The sequence below is a fragment of the Oncorhynchus gorbuscha genome, linkage group LG04, assembly GCF_021184085.1.
Source record: "Oncorhynchus gorbuscha isolate QuinsamMale2020 ecotype Even-year linkage group LG04, OgorEven_v1.0, whole genome shotgun sequence".
In the NCBI taxonomy this organism is placed as follows: Eukaryota; Metazoa; Chordata; class Actinopteri; order Salmoniformes; family Salmonidae; genus Oncorhynchus; species Oncorhynchus gorbuscha.
Window position 1 is genome coordinate 68,063,166 of NC_060176.1, and position 13,221 is coordinate 68,076,386.

At 41.6% G+C, this 13,221-nt stretch overlaps 1 protein-coding gene across 4 annotated transcripts in view; it reads right to left on the reverse strand.

Moving 5' to 3' along the window:
- Positions 1–811: 811 nt before the first annotated feature.
- Positions 812–13,221, reverse strand: part of LOC124034578 (disabled homolog 2-interacting protein-like) — a 132,711-nt gene continuing 120,301 nt past the window's right edge. For all 4 annotated transcript variants that reach the window (XM_046347958.1, XM_046347957.1, XM_046347959.1 and 1 more), the window contains 4 exons: positions 4,571–4,723; positions 1,992–2,194; positions 1,756–1,843; positions 812–1,266 (listed from right to left, as the gene is read on the reverse strand). In XM_046347958.1, coding sequence (XP_046203914.1) covers positions 1,108–1,266; positions 1,756–1,843; positions 1,992–2,194; positions 4,571–4,723 — 603 coding nt within the window. In that variant the 3' untranslated portion in view covers positions 812–1,107. The remainder of the gene's footprint in view (positions 1,267–1,755; positions 1,844–1,991; positions 2,195–4,570; positions 4,724–13,221) is intronic.

Sequence of the window (13,221 nt, forward strand, 5' to 3'; positions counted from 1 at the left end):
ACAGGTGCGTCACTTGAGTGGGTTGAGTCACTGACGGGGTCTTCCTGTCCAGGTTGGCGCCCCCCCCGGGTTCGTGCCGATCTTTGTGGGCTATACTCTGCGTTGTCTCAGGATAGTAAATTGGTGGTTGAAGATATCCTTCTACTGGTGTGGGGGCTGTGCTTTGGCAAAGTGGGTGGGGTTATATCCGGCCCGTTTGGCCGTGTCCGGGGGCATCGTCGGACAGGGCCAAAGTGTCTCCCGACCCCTCCTGTCTCAGCCTCCAGTATTTATGCTGCAATAGTTTGTGTCGGAGGGCTAGGGTCAGTCTGTTATATATATATATATGGAGTATTTCTCCTGTTTTATCTGGTGTTCTGTGTGAATTTAAGTATGCTCATATGCTCCCTCTAATTCTCTCTCTCTCGGAGAACCTGAGCCCTAGGACCATGCCTCAGGACTACCTGGCATGATGACTCCTTGCTGTCCCCAGTCCACCTGGTCGTGCTGCTGCTCCAGTTTCAACTGTTCTGCCACGGCTATGGAACCCTGACCTGTTCACCGGACGTGCTACATTGTCCCAGACCTGCTGTTTTCAACTCTCTAGAGACAGCAGGTGCGGTAGAGATACTCTGAATGATCGGCTATGAAAAGCCAACATTTACTCCTGAGGTGCTAACCCGTTGTACCCTCTACAACCACTGTGATTATTTTTTTATCTGACCCTGCTGGTCATCTATGAACGTTTGACCATCTTGGCCATGTTCTATTATAATCTCCACCCGGCACAGCCAGAAGAGGACCTAGCCTAGTTCCTCTCTAGGTTTCTTCCTAGCCACCGTGCTTCTAAACCTGCATTGCTTGCTGTTTGGGGTTTTAGGCTGGGGTTCTGTACAGCACTTTGTTACATCAGCTGATGTAAGGAGGGCTTTATAAATACATTTGATTTTAATCTGATCAAGTCCTTTATATTTTTAAGCAACAGTTTCAGTCAGTATAGCCCTTCTTTCTGTGATCCTGACCACATCCATTGAAAATAATGGATTTGGACAGTATAAATCTATTGGTAGTTCCTCCTCCCTCCCCCAGCCCAAGTGTCTTTGATGGGATTAGCCCCCTCTCTCCTCCCTAGCAGTTGCTGCTGTTCCTGAACTCTCCGTTCTCCGTGATCTGGAGCTTGGTGGGGGAGATGCCGTTACGGGTCTGCATGCTGTAGCGCTCCTTCAGCTGGGTCAGAGCGCTCATCAGGCGGGTGTTGGCCGCGTCTAGAGAGGCGATGCGTTTCTCCTGCAGAGTGAGGAGGGAGAGAGAGGGAGGAACAGAGAATGATGGAGGAAGAGAAAGATGGAGGGAGGAAGAGAAGAGGGTTGTCATCACACAATCCAATTAATCCTTCATAACATGGCTCTGATCGACTGTACTACCGCTTCTAAGCAAACCAACATAACTTAAACAAAACAAGCAGCCACTATTGTAAACAGAAAAGGAATGTTGCTGAAGTAAACACGTAGGTTGTCCACATACAGTACATTTTGTACTTGTCACAGTAATTCCAGTGGCTGGATTGTTTGCAGTGAGTGAGACCTATCATTTTCAATCTGAGGAGGTTGTTAACATTTATAAAGCCAGAGGGCGCTGTTCTCTTCAAGTCCGTAGTCTGACATGTTACAGTAAATCTGTGAATAAAATATTTGAGTAAATACTTTATATTGACAGTTGTGTAAAAAACATCTATTGCCAGGCAAAACATTTATTGTGGACACTATAAACACTCACCTGGGCTTCAATGATCTTCTGTTTAGAGTCCACTATCGACTGCATATCTGAATGATCTTTTTTCAGTTCCTCCTCAACTGACATCAGCCTGAAAGAATAACAAAGATATGTTTGTATTGATGGCTGTTCAATACCGTTCCATTTATTCAGCCACAGACATTATAACGAGCCACAATGAGCCCGTCCTCCGATTTAAAGTCACACCAGTCTCCACTGGTAGGTAAAGGACACCTCACCTCGTGATGATGCTCTTCATCTGTAGCTCCTTGTCGTCCTGCTGCCGACTCAGACGCTCCTCTGTGTCCTCCAGGCGCGCCTGGTACTCCAGCAGCATCGTCTGGGTCTGCTCGTCCTGGCCCTTCAGGTGACACTCATACTCCTCCAGCTTCTTGGCTGACTGACACAGCCTGTCCTGCAGGATGGCTATTTCCTGCTGGTACTGGACACAGGACAGAGTGGCAGTCAGACCAGTGTCACACACACACTTGTCATTCTCAAAGCAGCCCCCATTCAGTGGGCTAAGAGACTGTTTGTGGTTGTTTGTTATGCTTTCTGTTCACTGCAGCTAGCGACTGGAACGAGTTACAACAAACACTCAAACTGGACAGTTTTATCTCCATCTCTTCATTCAAAGACACAATCATGGACACTCTTACTGACAGTTGTGGCTGCTTTCTGTGATGTATTGTTGTCTCTAGCTTCTTGCCCTTTGTGCTGTTGACTGTAACCAATAATGGTGTGTACCATGTTTTGTGCTGCTGCCATGTTGTGTTGCTACCCATGTTGTTGTCATGTTGTGTTGCTACCCATGTTGTTGTCATGTTGTGTTGCTTCCATGCTATGTTGTTGTCTTAGGTCTCACTTTATGTAGTGTTGTCTCTCGTGTCCTTGTGTGTGTTTTGTTTCATTTGTAATTTTAAAATCCCAGCCCCCGTCCCCGCAGGAGGCCTTTTGCCTTTTGCCTTTTGGTAGACCGTCATTGTAAATAAGAATTTGTTCTTAACTGACTTGTCTAGTTAAATCAAATAAAAAAAATGGATTCTGTTTTTCTTGGGCTCAACTGCTGACAGAAGAGTAGTCATACATCTTCTGTGGAGTAACTACTGTAATTTATGGTGTATGCTAATGCAAGTGTATGGATGAAAACTCAGGTACACAATCAAGTCAAAGCTGGTAGTCATGCTAGGTTCAAATGGGTCTGGGTTCAAATGTGGGATCCTGCAAAGCTTTCAGGTACATTTCTGCTGTCTCTGGGAAATTCTGCAAGCAAGTGAATCCCAAACATATTCCTGAAAAAATCCCACAGCATTTAACAAACTATTAAAAAAAGACACTGCTGTTGTGTAATGTACCAACTAGACTCCATAGAAACCATACAGTAGACAGAACCTGGTCTAAAACCATAGGGATTGAAACAAATTCTTCAAATATTATATTCCAGCACTGAGTACTGTATCTGTCTGTTTAATACAAACAGATTAAAGAGCCCTTCAACTAACTATAACTAAGGACTTTATAAAGAGCATTTACAGGTAGTAATTGTCAACAATAATGAACAGAAGTTTGATTTGTGTTTGGTTCTCACTTTGGCAGACCTGAAAACTGTGAAATGATCACTAAAACACCTCTTAAAAACATCTACAATTTGAAATCCTATGTGTGTGATGAAAATGTGTCCGTGTAGTTTTGTAACTTCAGCTTGTAAGTGTGTTCAAGTGCAATATGTTGCTGGTGTATAATTCATTGGAGTAGCTGGGGAAATTGGCAGAGGGAGGGGAGGGCACACACTTGCCTGTTGAGATAAATCTTCTCTTGAGATTCAGTGTGTGCAGTTCCGCCTATACCCATCTAGCAGATTGGCATTTATTGTCATGAATATTGCCCTGGAGGCAGCTCTGCAGAGTGGTCTAGCTGGCACAGCCACAACATCTAACCCTAACCTTAACCACACTGCTAATCTGAATGCCTAACCCTAACGCCTAAACTTAATCACACTGCTAAGCCGAATGCCTAACCCTAACCACACTGCTAAGCCTAATGCCTAACACTAACCACACTGCTTATCCTAATGCCTAACCTTAACCACACTGCTAAGCCTAATGCCTAACACTAACCACACTGCTTATCCTAATGCCTAACCTTAACCACACTGCTAAGCCTAGTGCCTAACCCTAACCACACTGCTAAGCCTAATGCCTAACCTTAACCACACTGCTAAGCCGAATGCCTAACCACACTGCTTAGCCTAATGCCTAACCTTAATTTAATACCAAAAAGCACATTTTAGTTTTCTTGAATTTTTACAACATAGCCAATTATGACTTTGCAAGCTGGCCCATCTAGTGGAAATCAATAAGTTCTGCCTCCAGGGCAAGATTCATGACAATAAACATCAACCTACACCTGGCAGTCTACCTACATTTCAACAATGTCAGAATAGAGAGGCTAATTCAACTCGTATACTGTACTATAATTTCACCACCAGTATACAGTATATCATGGTGCTTCTCTGCACACAGTATCATTTTCATACCACTTAAGCAGCAAATAAACCTTTAATAGCCACATGCATTCAAATCAAGACCTGCTAGTAGGGAGCTATACAGTGCCTCTGTCCGTTTTTTGCTTTTGGCTCCGCAACACTTTCACTTCATTAATAACAACCTTAGAATCTCATATTGATAGCTCATGTTAATAACCATGAATATGTTCTGACTTTATGCTACTCCTCTAAAGAAGTAGAGTAGCCGTGCTGAATATTATTGCGATGTTGCGTTGTAGCAGATGCTAGGTTTTACAAGATGCTAGACATTACCTTTTCAGTCTGGGTGAGCTCCTCTTTGTTTCTGAGGTCTTCCCTGTGCTTGGTATCTGGGTCAACTCCCTCATGGTCTAAATACTGGACATTCATATTCAACAGCCAGGCAGCAGTACGGTCCAGGGCATTGGGGTTCACAGGGGAGGACGCCTGGTGGAACACACACACACACACACACAAGCCATCTGGTAAGTAATTGTTAGAAGAAGTGAGGCAGGGTAAATAAATGTTGCATGATGAACATCACAAGCTACAATAGGATAGGGATGGCCATTTGACATGTTTTGGCTGTTCAAGTACTCATTTATTTTTTTGAGCACTCAAACTGACAATATACATTTTTAGAACACAAGGCCCGCACTGGGCCCGCGCATGTATCTATACAGTATGCCAACAGACCACAACAATGCCTTATTTATCATAACCATTACAAACAAATCCTAAAAGCTAAATTGCCTCAATAAAAAAGCAAGTGCCATGTAAGATGAATTTATTGAAACCATAATATCAACTGGTTATTATATTATATCTTGAAACACAATCTTCAAAAAGGCAGTAACCTGCTTGTAGAACTCTATGGCTGTGTAATGGCATAGCCTTTTTTTGTTCATTTAGTAGACAGACGCTCTTAATTCCTGAGCCCTTATCACAGTCAAGGCACCTATTTTATAGTAAAAAAAACATGTAATATAAGAATAAAATATAACAGAATATTTATCCAAATGAATAAAGTGGCCAGTGTGAAGTGATGCACATCTCATGCCTGGAGCAGTTATTCTCAGAGAGGGATAATTTGAAACGGAGATTTAAAATATCTTATTTTCGATATACAGACGTTGAATTTAGCTTATTCTGCCTGTTCTTTTGAATTTTTAAATGGATGAACATTCCACATTGAACACTGCATAGTGATGAATTAAGGCCATGACATATGTTTGGTGAGTAGGCATATGCTTAATGTTTCTGATGAAAATACACTGTCTTAGTCAAACTAATGTTTTTGCATATTGTCAGTGTGGAACCTGTCTATGTTTTGGGGGGTTATAGCCGAGGCTAACTAATTCTAAATGGCACTAACAGTTTGCAAAGTAGCTTAAGCGGAAAATAGATGGGATGCAATTATTCGAAAACTGCCGCTTGTTGTTGGAACACATTTTCCTACTTCAATCAACCTGTCCATTTTGAATTTGTGATACATCTGTCATCATTTGGAAAGGAATGTAGCTTGTGTATCCCATCAGTTAGATATATTTTTATAGACAGTTATTTCTGTAGGCCTAACAGGAGCTTGTGTGCGTACTGAGCACGTGTGGAGGGAGGGGTTGGAATGGATGGAATGTGACATGGAGGGAAAAGGCATTTAGGGAAAGAACAGTGTGATGCTTAGTTTCTTTTTTGTAGTGCCCTGCAAATGCACATATACAAATGGAACACTAGAGTCAAAGCATTATTATTTTTTAAATGGATAAAGAACAATCTTTGACGTCCATTTGAGTACTTATGCCCTTCAATGGGAAGCCAGTGTCTACTGAGGAGTAGAGCAGAGCCAGTGTTTTCAGCTAGGGGGATCAGAGGAACACATGTGAAGCAAGGGGAAGACACAGGGGTGGTTGTTTTTGCATTGGTGAATTAACCATCTGGAATTGTCTATTTAATGTTATTAAGGAATCACGAGAACGTGGAATCAAGTCTCTAAAACCTTGATAAAAGAAGATTTTAATAAATTATGGGATTGATTTGATTTGTCTGGGAACAGGCAACCACCACACACTCCTCCTACTCTGTCTGAGATCCCAAATATTACCAAGGGGAGGGGTGCAGTTGAGTTTAGCTAGTTTAATACTACATCTGTTAACAATGAGGGTTTATTAAGACCAGGGACAAAACTGATTTACTTGAGTGGAACATGCATTTAATAACCACTCCGGTGTCCACAGTCACACAATTAATTCTGCCTGTCTACTCCGTTCGCAGGATTCAGCACTGAGACCTGTAGGTTACCGCCTATGGACTCACTGCCCTGGGTGATTTGCTATTCGCTTAGTGAGGCTGAGTGTTATTAATGCTTATTGAGGCCAATTGGGCATTAAAGCCATACTCTCTTCACCAACCACAGTGAGTGTGAGCTGGAGACCGCCACTGAGGTCATATCCCGCCTGGCTCATCCCTCTAGGCCACAGATGAAGTAAGGCTAGCAAAGCTAATGGGCTTGGCTCTGTGTTATTATTCTGGTGTTCAGCCATTGGTTATGGAGAGTTATTCCTCATCAGAATCTAATTTCCTTCCTGCAACACCTAGTACATGCAATCCAAATTCTGCCAGATAGACATTAACCTCTCTGCCCACCGAACCTGTTAGCGGGATTAAATTCGACAACATACGGTGATCGCTACATAAATAGTCATGTTAAACATTCATGAAAATACAAGTGTCTCACATGATTCGAAAGCCTAGAATCTTGCTAATCCAACAGCGTTGTCAGATTAAAAAAAATATTTACTGCTAAAGAATACGATGAGATTATCTGAGGACAGAGCCCCATAAAGAAAAATCTATTTCAACCAGCACAGGCGTAACAAAATCACAAATTCCAATAAAATAAATAGTTTACCTTTGATGATCTTCCTCTGTTTGCAATCCCAATGCTCATTGTTACACAATGAATGGTCTTTTGGTTTGATAAAAATCAATTTTTATACACAAAACATTTTGTGAACGGCTTGTGTCGTGTATTCCGTCTCATTCAATTTTCGACAACACATTTGATGTAAATACACACACTAAACGTGACTTTATCCAGTCATGTTTGGTTTCATTGCAATCAACTGGTTGTTTGTAACACAACCAAACTGGTGGGTAATTTCGCGGAACGTATTGACTGAAGGAAACCGATTTGAAGACAACAAGTAATGACATCATTGTGCACCAATGATATGACAGCTGTTTCGTTGATTGACTGTATTTTAACCCAATAACCACTGATCGTCTTGAAATCTAGCTCGGTCGATAGCCAATGAGCGGAGGTAAACGGCAATATGTAATGGTTATGTGTTGGAAGACCAAACCATGTAGTAAACTCTAGCGTAAATAGGGTCATTCGCCATTGAAGATTCATACTGGAAGCCACGCATGTTACGCACAGCACTATTTTGGTAAAGCGCATCTTCAGCTGTTTATATATCAATCAGTATGGCGACTAAGTCAGGGAAAGCTAAATCTAAGTCTAGATATACAGATTTACACACAATTTAAGAAGAAATTGATTGGGAAAGTGAGACAGATTCATTTAGCTAGCATAGCTTTGATTCCCAAATGGAGGAATATTTTTTGAACGGAGAGGACATCGTTTTGGACTGGTAAGTTCTTCATGCTAATGCAGTTTTTTAAAATTAATAATATAAAATATTATTTGTGATTTTGTTACATTTTAGTAGCAATATATAAACATTTAATGAAATGTGTAAAGTACACGTTGGCTATACATTGTGGGTGGGGGTATGTTTGTATGCCTGTTTGTGTGTGTGTGTGTGTGTGTGTGTGTGTGTGTGTGTGTGTGTGTGTGTGTGTGTGTGTGTGTGTGTGTGTGTATGTATGTATATATATATATATATATATACACACACACACACATTGTGGATTAGGGGGAGCATGGCCGAGATGCGTGTGTCTGCTGCTCCACCCCACCCCACCATGAAATAGCCTATTTGAGGCTGTTGAGGGGAGGGCAGGCCCACAACAATGGCAAAAGTGAAATGGAGACAGTAGATACAGCTGGTCTGTTGTAATATAATAAAGACATTAGATCTAGCTGGTCTGTCATAATATAATAGAGACAGTAGATCTAGCTGTAATGTCATAATATAAAATACACAGTAGATCTAGCTGGTCTGTCATTATATAAATGAGACAGTAGATCTAGCAGGTCTATAATAATATATTCAACCTTATGTTCCCTGTACTCTATACATCTCTGTTTATTATACCTGTTGATACAGGGCTCATATGTGAAACTATTCTAACTGAAGAGTTTCTTTCACAGTGACACTGACTCCGAATGGAAGCCCCCAGTGCCAAGGTGTCCATCCCCCACTGAAGCTGGTTTATCCAGCCGGACACCTGTTGTCTCAGCGCTACTGGGGCATGGACCGCAAAGGACTACAACAAGAGCATGGGAGGTGTGGACCTGTCAGATGCGCTGACAGGCTATTACAATGTTCTTCATAAGACAATGAAATGATACAAGACCTTCTTCTATCGTTTCATCGACATTGCTGTGGTGAATGCATTCATCCTACACAAGGAAATGGCTAAGAGCTTTGGAAAGCCCGCCATCTCACAGCTAGCCTTCAGAGAGATGCTCACCAAGGAGCTTGCGTGCTACAGCACCACTGCACCACGTTCTGGCCCCTCTACCTCTGTCCCTTTTGCTCCTGCCACAAGTGGTGTTCATCTGCCCAAATGTATTTCTGCATGCATGGATGTGCCTTAGGACCAAAAGGGCACAGCATGGAGGCGTCGCTGTGTTCTTTGCAAAATGAAGTACCCCATCACATGCACCACATGCTTGGTGACTCTCTGCTTTACAGCAGAAAGAGACTGCTATGGCACCTGGCATCAGCAGCACAATATTGTGTAGAGGACTGAAGGTCTTCCAAATATTGAAAGTGTTATTTTGTAAATGTATATGTATTTTTTTCATGTTTTTTCTCAAACAATTTTTTTTGGGGGGGGGGGTGTGTTAGAATACTATATTTTTGTATATAGTTATTCCATTCAAAATGTATAACTTCACCATTTTGGCCACTTGGGTACATTTGGGCTACTTGTGTGGGACACCTGGATGACTTCATGATAAATGTCATGTAGCACACTCATTTTGGAAGTTATCATTCTGAAACTTTGCACAAGTGCTGTTGCCCTCTTATGTGTTTCACTGAAATTGTCCCCATCATCCTATCTGAATGTTTGTTTTGTCTTGTTCATTTTAAAGATGATGCAACAATAAAAAATAAAAAAGTATGTTTTTTTCATTGTATTATCTAAACCAGATATATTGTGTTATATTCTCCTACATTCATTTCACATTTACACAAACTTCAGAGTGTTTTCTTTCAAATGAAACCAAGAATATGCATATCCTTGGTTCTGGGCCTGAGCTACAGGCAGTTAGATCTGGGTATGTCTTCAGGTGGAAATTGATAAAAAAGTAGGGGGGTAGCTGTAAGAGGTTAATTAAGGGGAAAGTAGTTAGCCAGACTGCACTTGCGCATGCATTGGAAAGCTGCGGCGGTCATCCCCCTCTTCAAAGGGGGTGACACTCTAGACCCAAACTGTTATAGACCTATATCCATCCTGCCCTGCCTTTCTAAAGTCTTCGAAAACCAAGTTAATAAACAGATCACTGGCCATTTCGAATCCCACCGTACCTTCTTCGATGTGCAAGCTGGTTTCCGAGCTGGTCTCGGGTACACCTCAGCCACGCTCAAGGTACTAAACGATATCATAACTGCCATCGATATAAGACAGTACTATGCAGCCATCTTCATCGACCTGGCCAAGGCTTTCGACTCTGTCAATCACCGTATTCTTATAGACAGACTCAACAGCCTTGGTTCCTCAAATGACTGCCTCGACTGGTTCACCAACTACTTCCCAGACACAGTTCAGTGTGTCAAAAAGGAGGGCCTGTGGTCCGGACCTCTGGCAATCTCTATGGGGGTAACACAGGGTCAATTCTCGGGCCAATTCTTTTCTCTGTATATATCAACGATGCCGCTCTTGCTGCGGGTGACTCCCTGATCTACCTCTACTCAGACGACACCATTCTGTATACATCTGGCCCTTCTTTGGACACTGTTAACTAACCTCCAAACAACCTTCAATGCCATACAAAACTCCTTCCGTGGCCTCCAACTGTTCTTAAACGCTAGTAAAATCAAATGCATGATTTTCAACCATTCTCTGCCCACACCCGCCCACCCATCTTGCATACCTACTCTGGACGGTTCTGACTTAGAATATGTGGACAACAACAAATACCTAGGTGTCTGGCTAGACTGTAAACTCTCCTTTCAGATTCTTATTAAACATCTCCAATCCAAAATTGAATCCAGAATCGTCTTCCTATTTCACAACAAAGCATCCTTCACTCACGCCGCCAAACAAACCCTCATAACACTGACTATCCTACCGATCCTCGACTTCGGCGATGTCATTTACAAAATAGCTTCCAATACTCTACTCAGCAAACTGGAAGCAGTCTATCACAGTGCCATCCGTTTTGTCACCAAAGCCCCATATACCACCCACCACTGCGACCTGTATGCTCTAGTCGGCTGGTCCTCGCTTAATATTCGTCGTCAGACCCACTGGCTCCAGGTCATCTATAAGTCTATGCTAGGTAAAACTCCACCTTATCTCAGCTCATTGGTCATGATAACAACACCCACCCGTAGCACGCGCTCCAGCAGGTATATCTCACTGGTCATCCCAAAAGCCAACACCTCCTTTGGTCGCCTTTCCTTCCAGTCCTCTGCTGCCAATGACTGGAACGATTTGCAAAAATCGCTGAAGCTGGTGACTTATATTTCCCTCACTAACTTTAAACATCAGCTATCTGAGCAGATAACCGATCGCTGCAGCTGTACATAGCCCATCTGTAAATAGCCCACCCAATCTACCTACCTCATCCCCATATTGTTTTTATTTACTTTTATGCTCTTTTGCACACCAGTATTTCTACTTGCACATCATCATCTGCTCATCTATCACTCCAGTGTTAATTTGCTAAATTGTAATTACTCCGCTACTATCTATTACCTTACCTCCTCACACACTGTATATAGACTTTATTTTTTTTCTATTGCGTTATTGACTGTACGCTTGTTTATTCTATGTGTAACTCTGTGTTGTTTGTGTCGCAATGCTTTGCTTTATCTTGGCCAGGTTGCAGTTTCAATTGAGAACTTGTTCTCAATGAGCCTACCTGGTTAAATAAAGTTTATTTTTTAATTTATTTTTTAAATGCATTCGACACAGCACAAGCGACACAGTCACTTTTGAAAATCAAGCAAGAAGAGAGAAAATGCAGAACGCATGGCTTCTTCAAACGAAACATCAAACCAGCCGTCCTAGTTTATCAAATCAAATTGTCAAATGCGTCTAATACAACAGGTTAGATCTTATTGTGAAATGCTTACTGACAAGCCCTTAACCAACAATGAAGAGTTAAAAAAAGTTAACATAAAATAAACTAAAGTAAAAAAAAAAAAGTAACAAGGATATATACAGGGTACAGTTAGTCGAGGTAATTGAGGTAGTTTTTACATGTTGGTAGGGGTAAAGTGACTATGCTGCAGCAGTGTAAAAAAAAGGAGGTCAATGCAAATAGTCCGGGAAGCCATTTGATTAACTGTTTAGCAGTCTTTTGGGTAGAAGCTGTTAACCTCTCTAGGGTAGGGGGCAGCATTCGGAATTTTGGATGAAAAGCATGACCAAATTAAACGGCCTGCTACTCAGGCCAAGAATATATGATATGCATATAACTGGTAGATATGGATAGACAACACTCTAAAGTTTCCAAAACTGTTAAAATAATGTCTGAGTATAACCGAATTGATTTAGCAGGCAAAAACCTGAGAAAAATCCATTCAGGAAGTAGTTTTTTTGTTGGTTTTGTAGTTTTCTATTCAATGCCATTACAGGATCCATTGACTTAGGACTCCATTTGCAGTTCCTTTGCCTTCCACTAGATGTCAACCATCTTTAGAAATTGTTTCAGGCTTGTATTCTTATAAATGAGGGAGTAAAACCAGTCTGAACGAGTGGAACCTAACGTGTCGCAGAGTTTCAGTCGCATGTGCATTTCTTGTTTACCTTTTATATTGACAACGTTATTGTCCGGTTGAAATATTATAGATCATTTTAAAAAAAAACTGAGGAATTGAACATAAACATCGTTTGACATGTTTCTATGAATGAACTTTATGGATACAATTTTGATTTTTTTGTCTGATTGTTTTGACTGAGTTTGAGCCTGTGGATTACTGAAGTAGCTAACAAAACGGAGGTTTTTGGATATAAAGAGACTTCATCGAACAAAAGGTACATTTATTGAGTAAATGAATGTCTTCTGATTGCCACCATATGAAGATCATCAAAGGTAAGGGATTAATTTTATCACCATTTCTGAGTTTTGTAACGCTTCTGCTTGGCTGGTTACTGTTTGTAATAATTTGTCAACTGGGCTATGTTCTGGGCTAGGTGTGTTCTGGGCTAGGTATGCTGTCGCCAAAAAGCATTTTATAAATATGACACTATGGTTGGTTTAACAAGAAGTTAATCTTTAAACCTATGTAAAATATGTTTTGTTTTCTGAATTTTTATAATGAGCATGTCTGTAATTGAATTTGGCGCTCTGCAACCTCACTGGATGTTGGCCAGATGTGACGCTAGGGTCCTAGAGAGGTTAAGGAGCCTTTTGGTCCTAGACTTGGCGGTCCGGTACCGTTTGCTGTGCGATAGCAGAGAACAGTCTATGACTTGGGTGGCTGGAGTCTTTGACCATTTTTAGGGCCTTCTTCTGACACCGCCTGGTATAGAGGCCTGCATGGCAGGAGGCTTGGCCCCAGTGATTTAGTGGGCCGGAT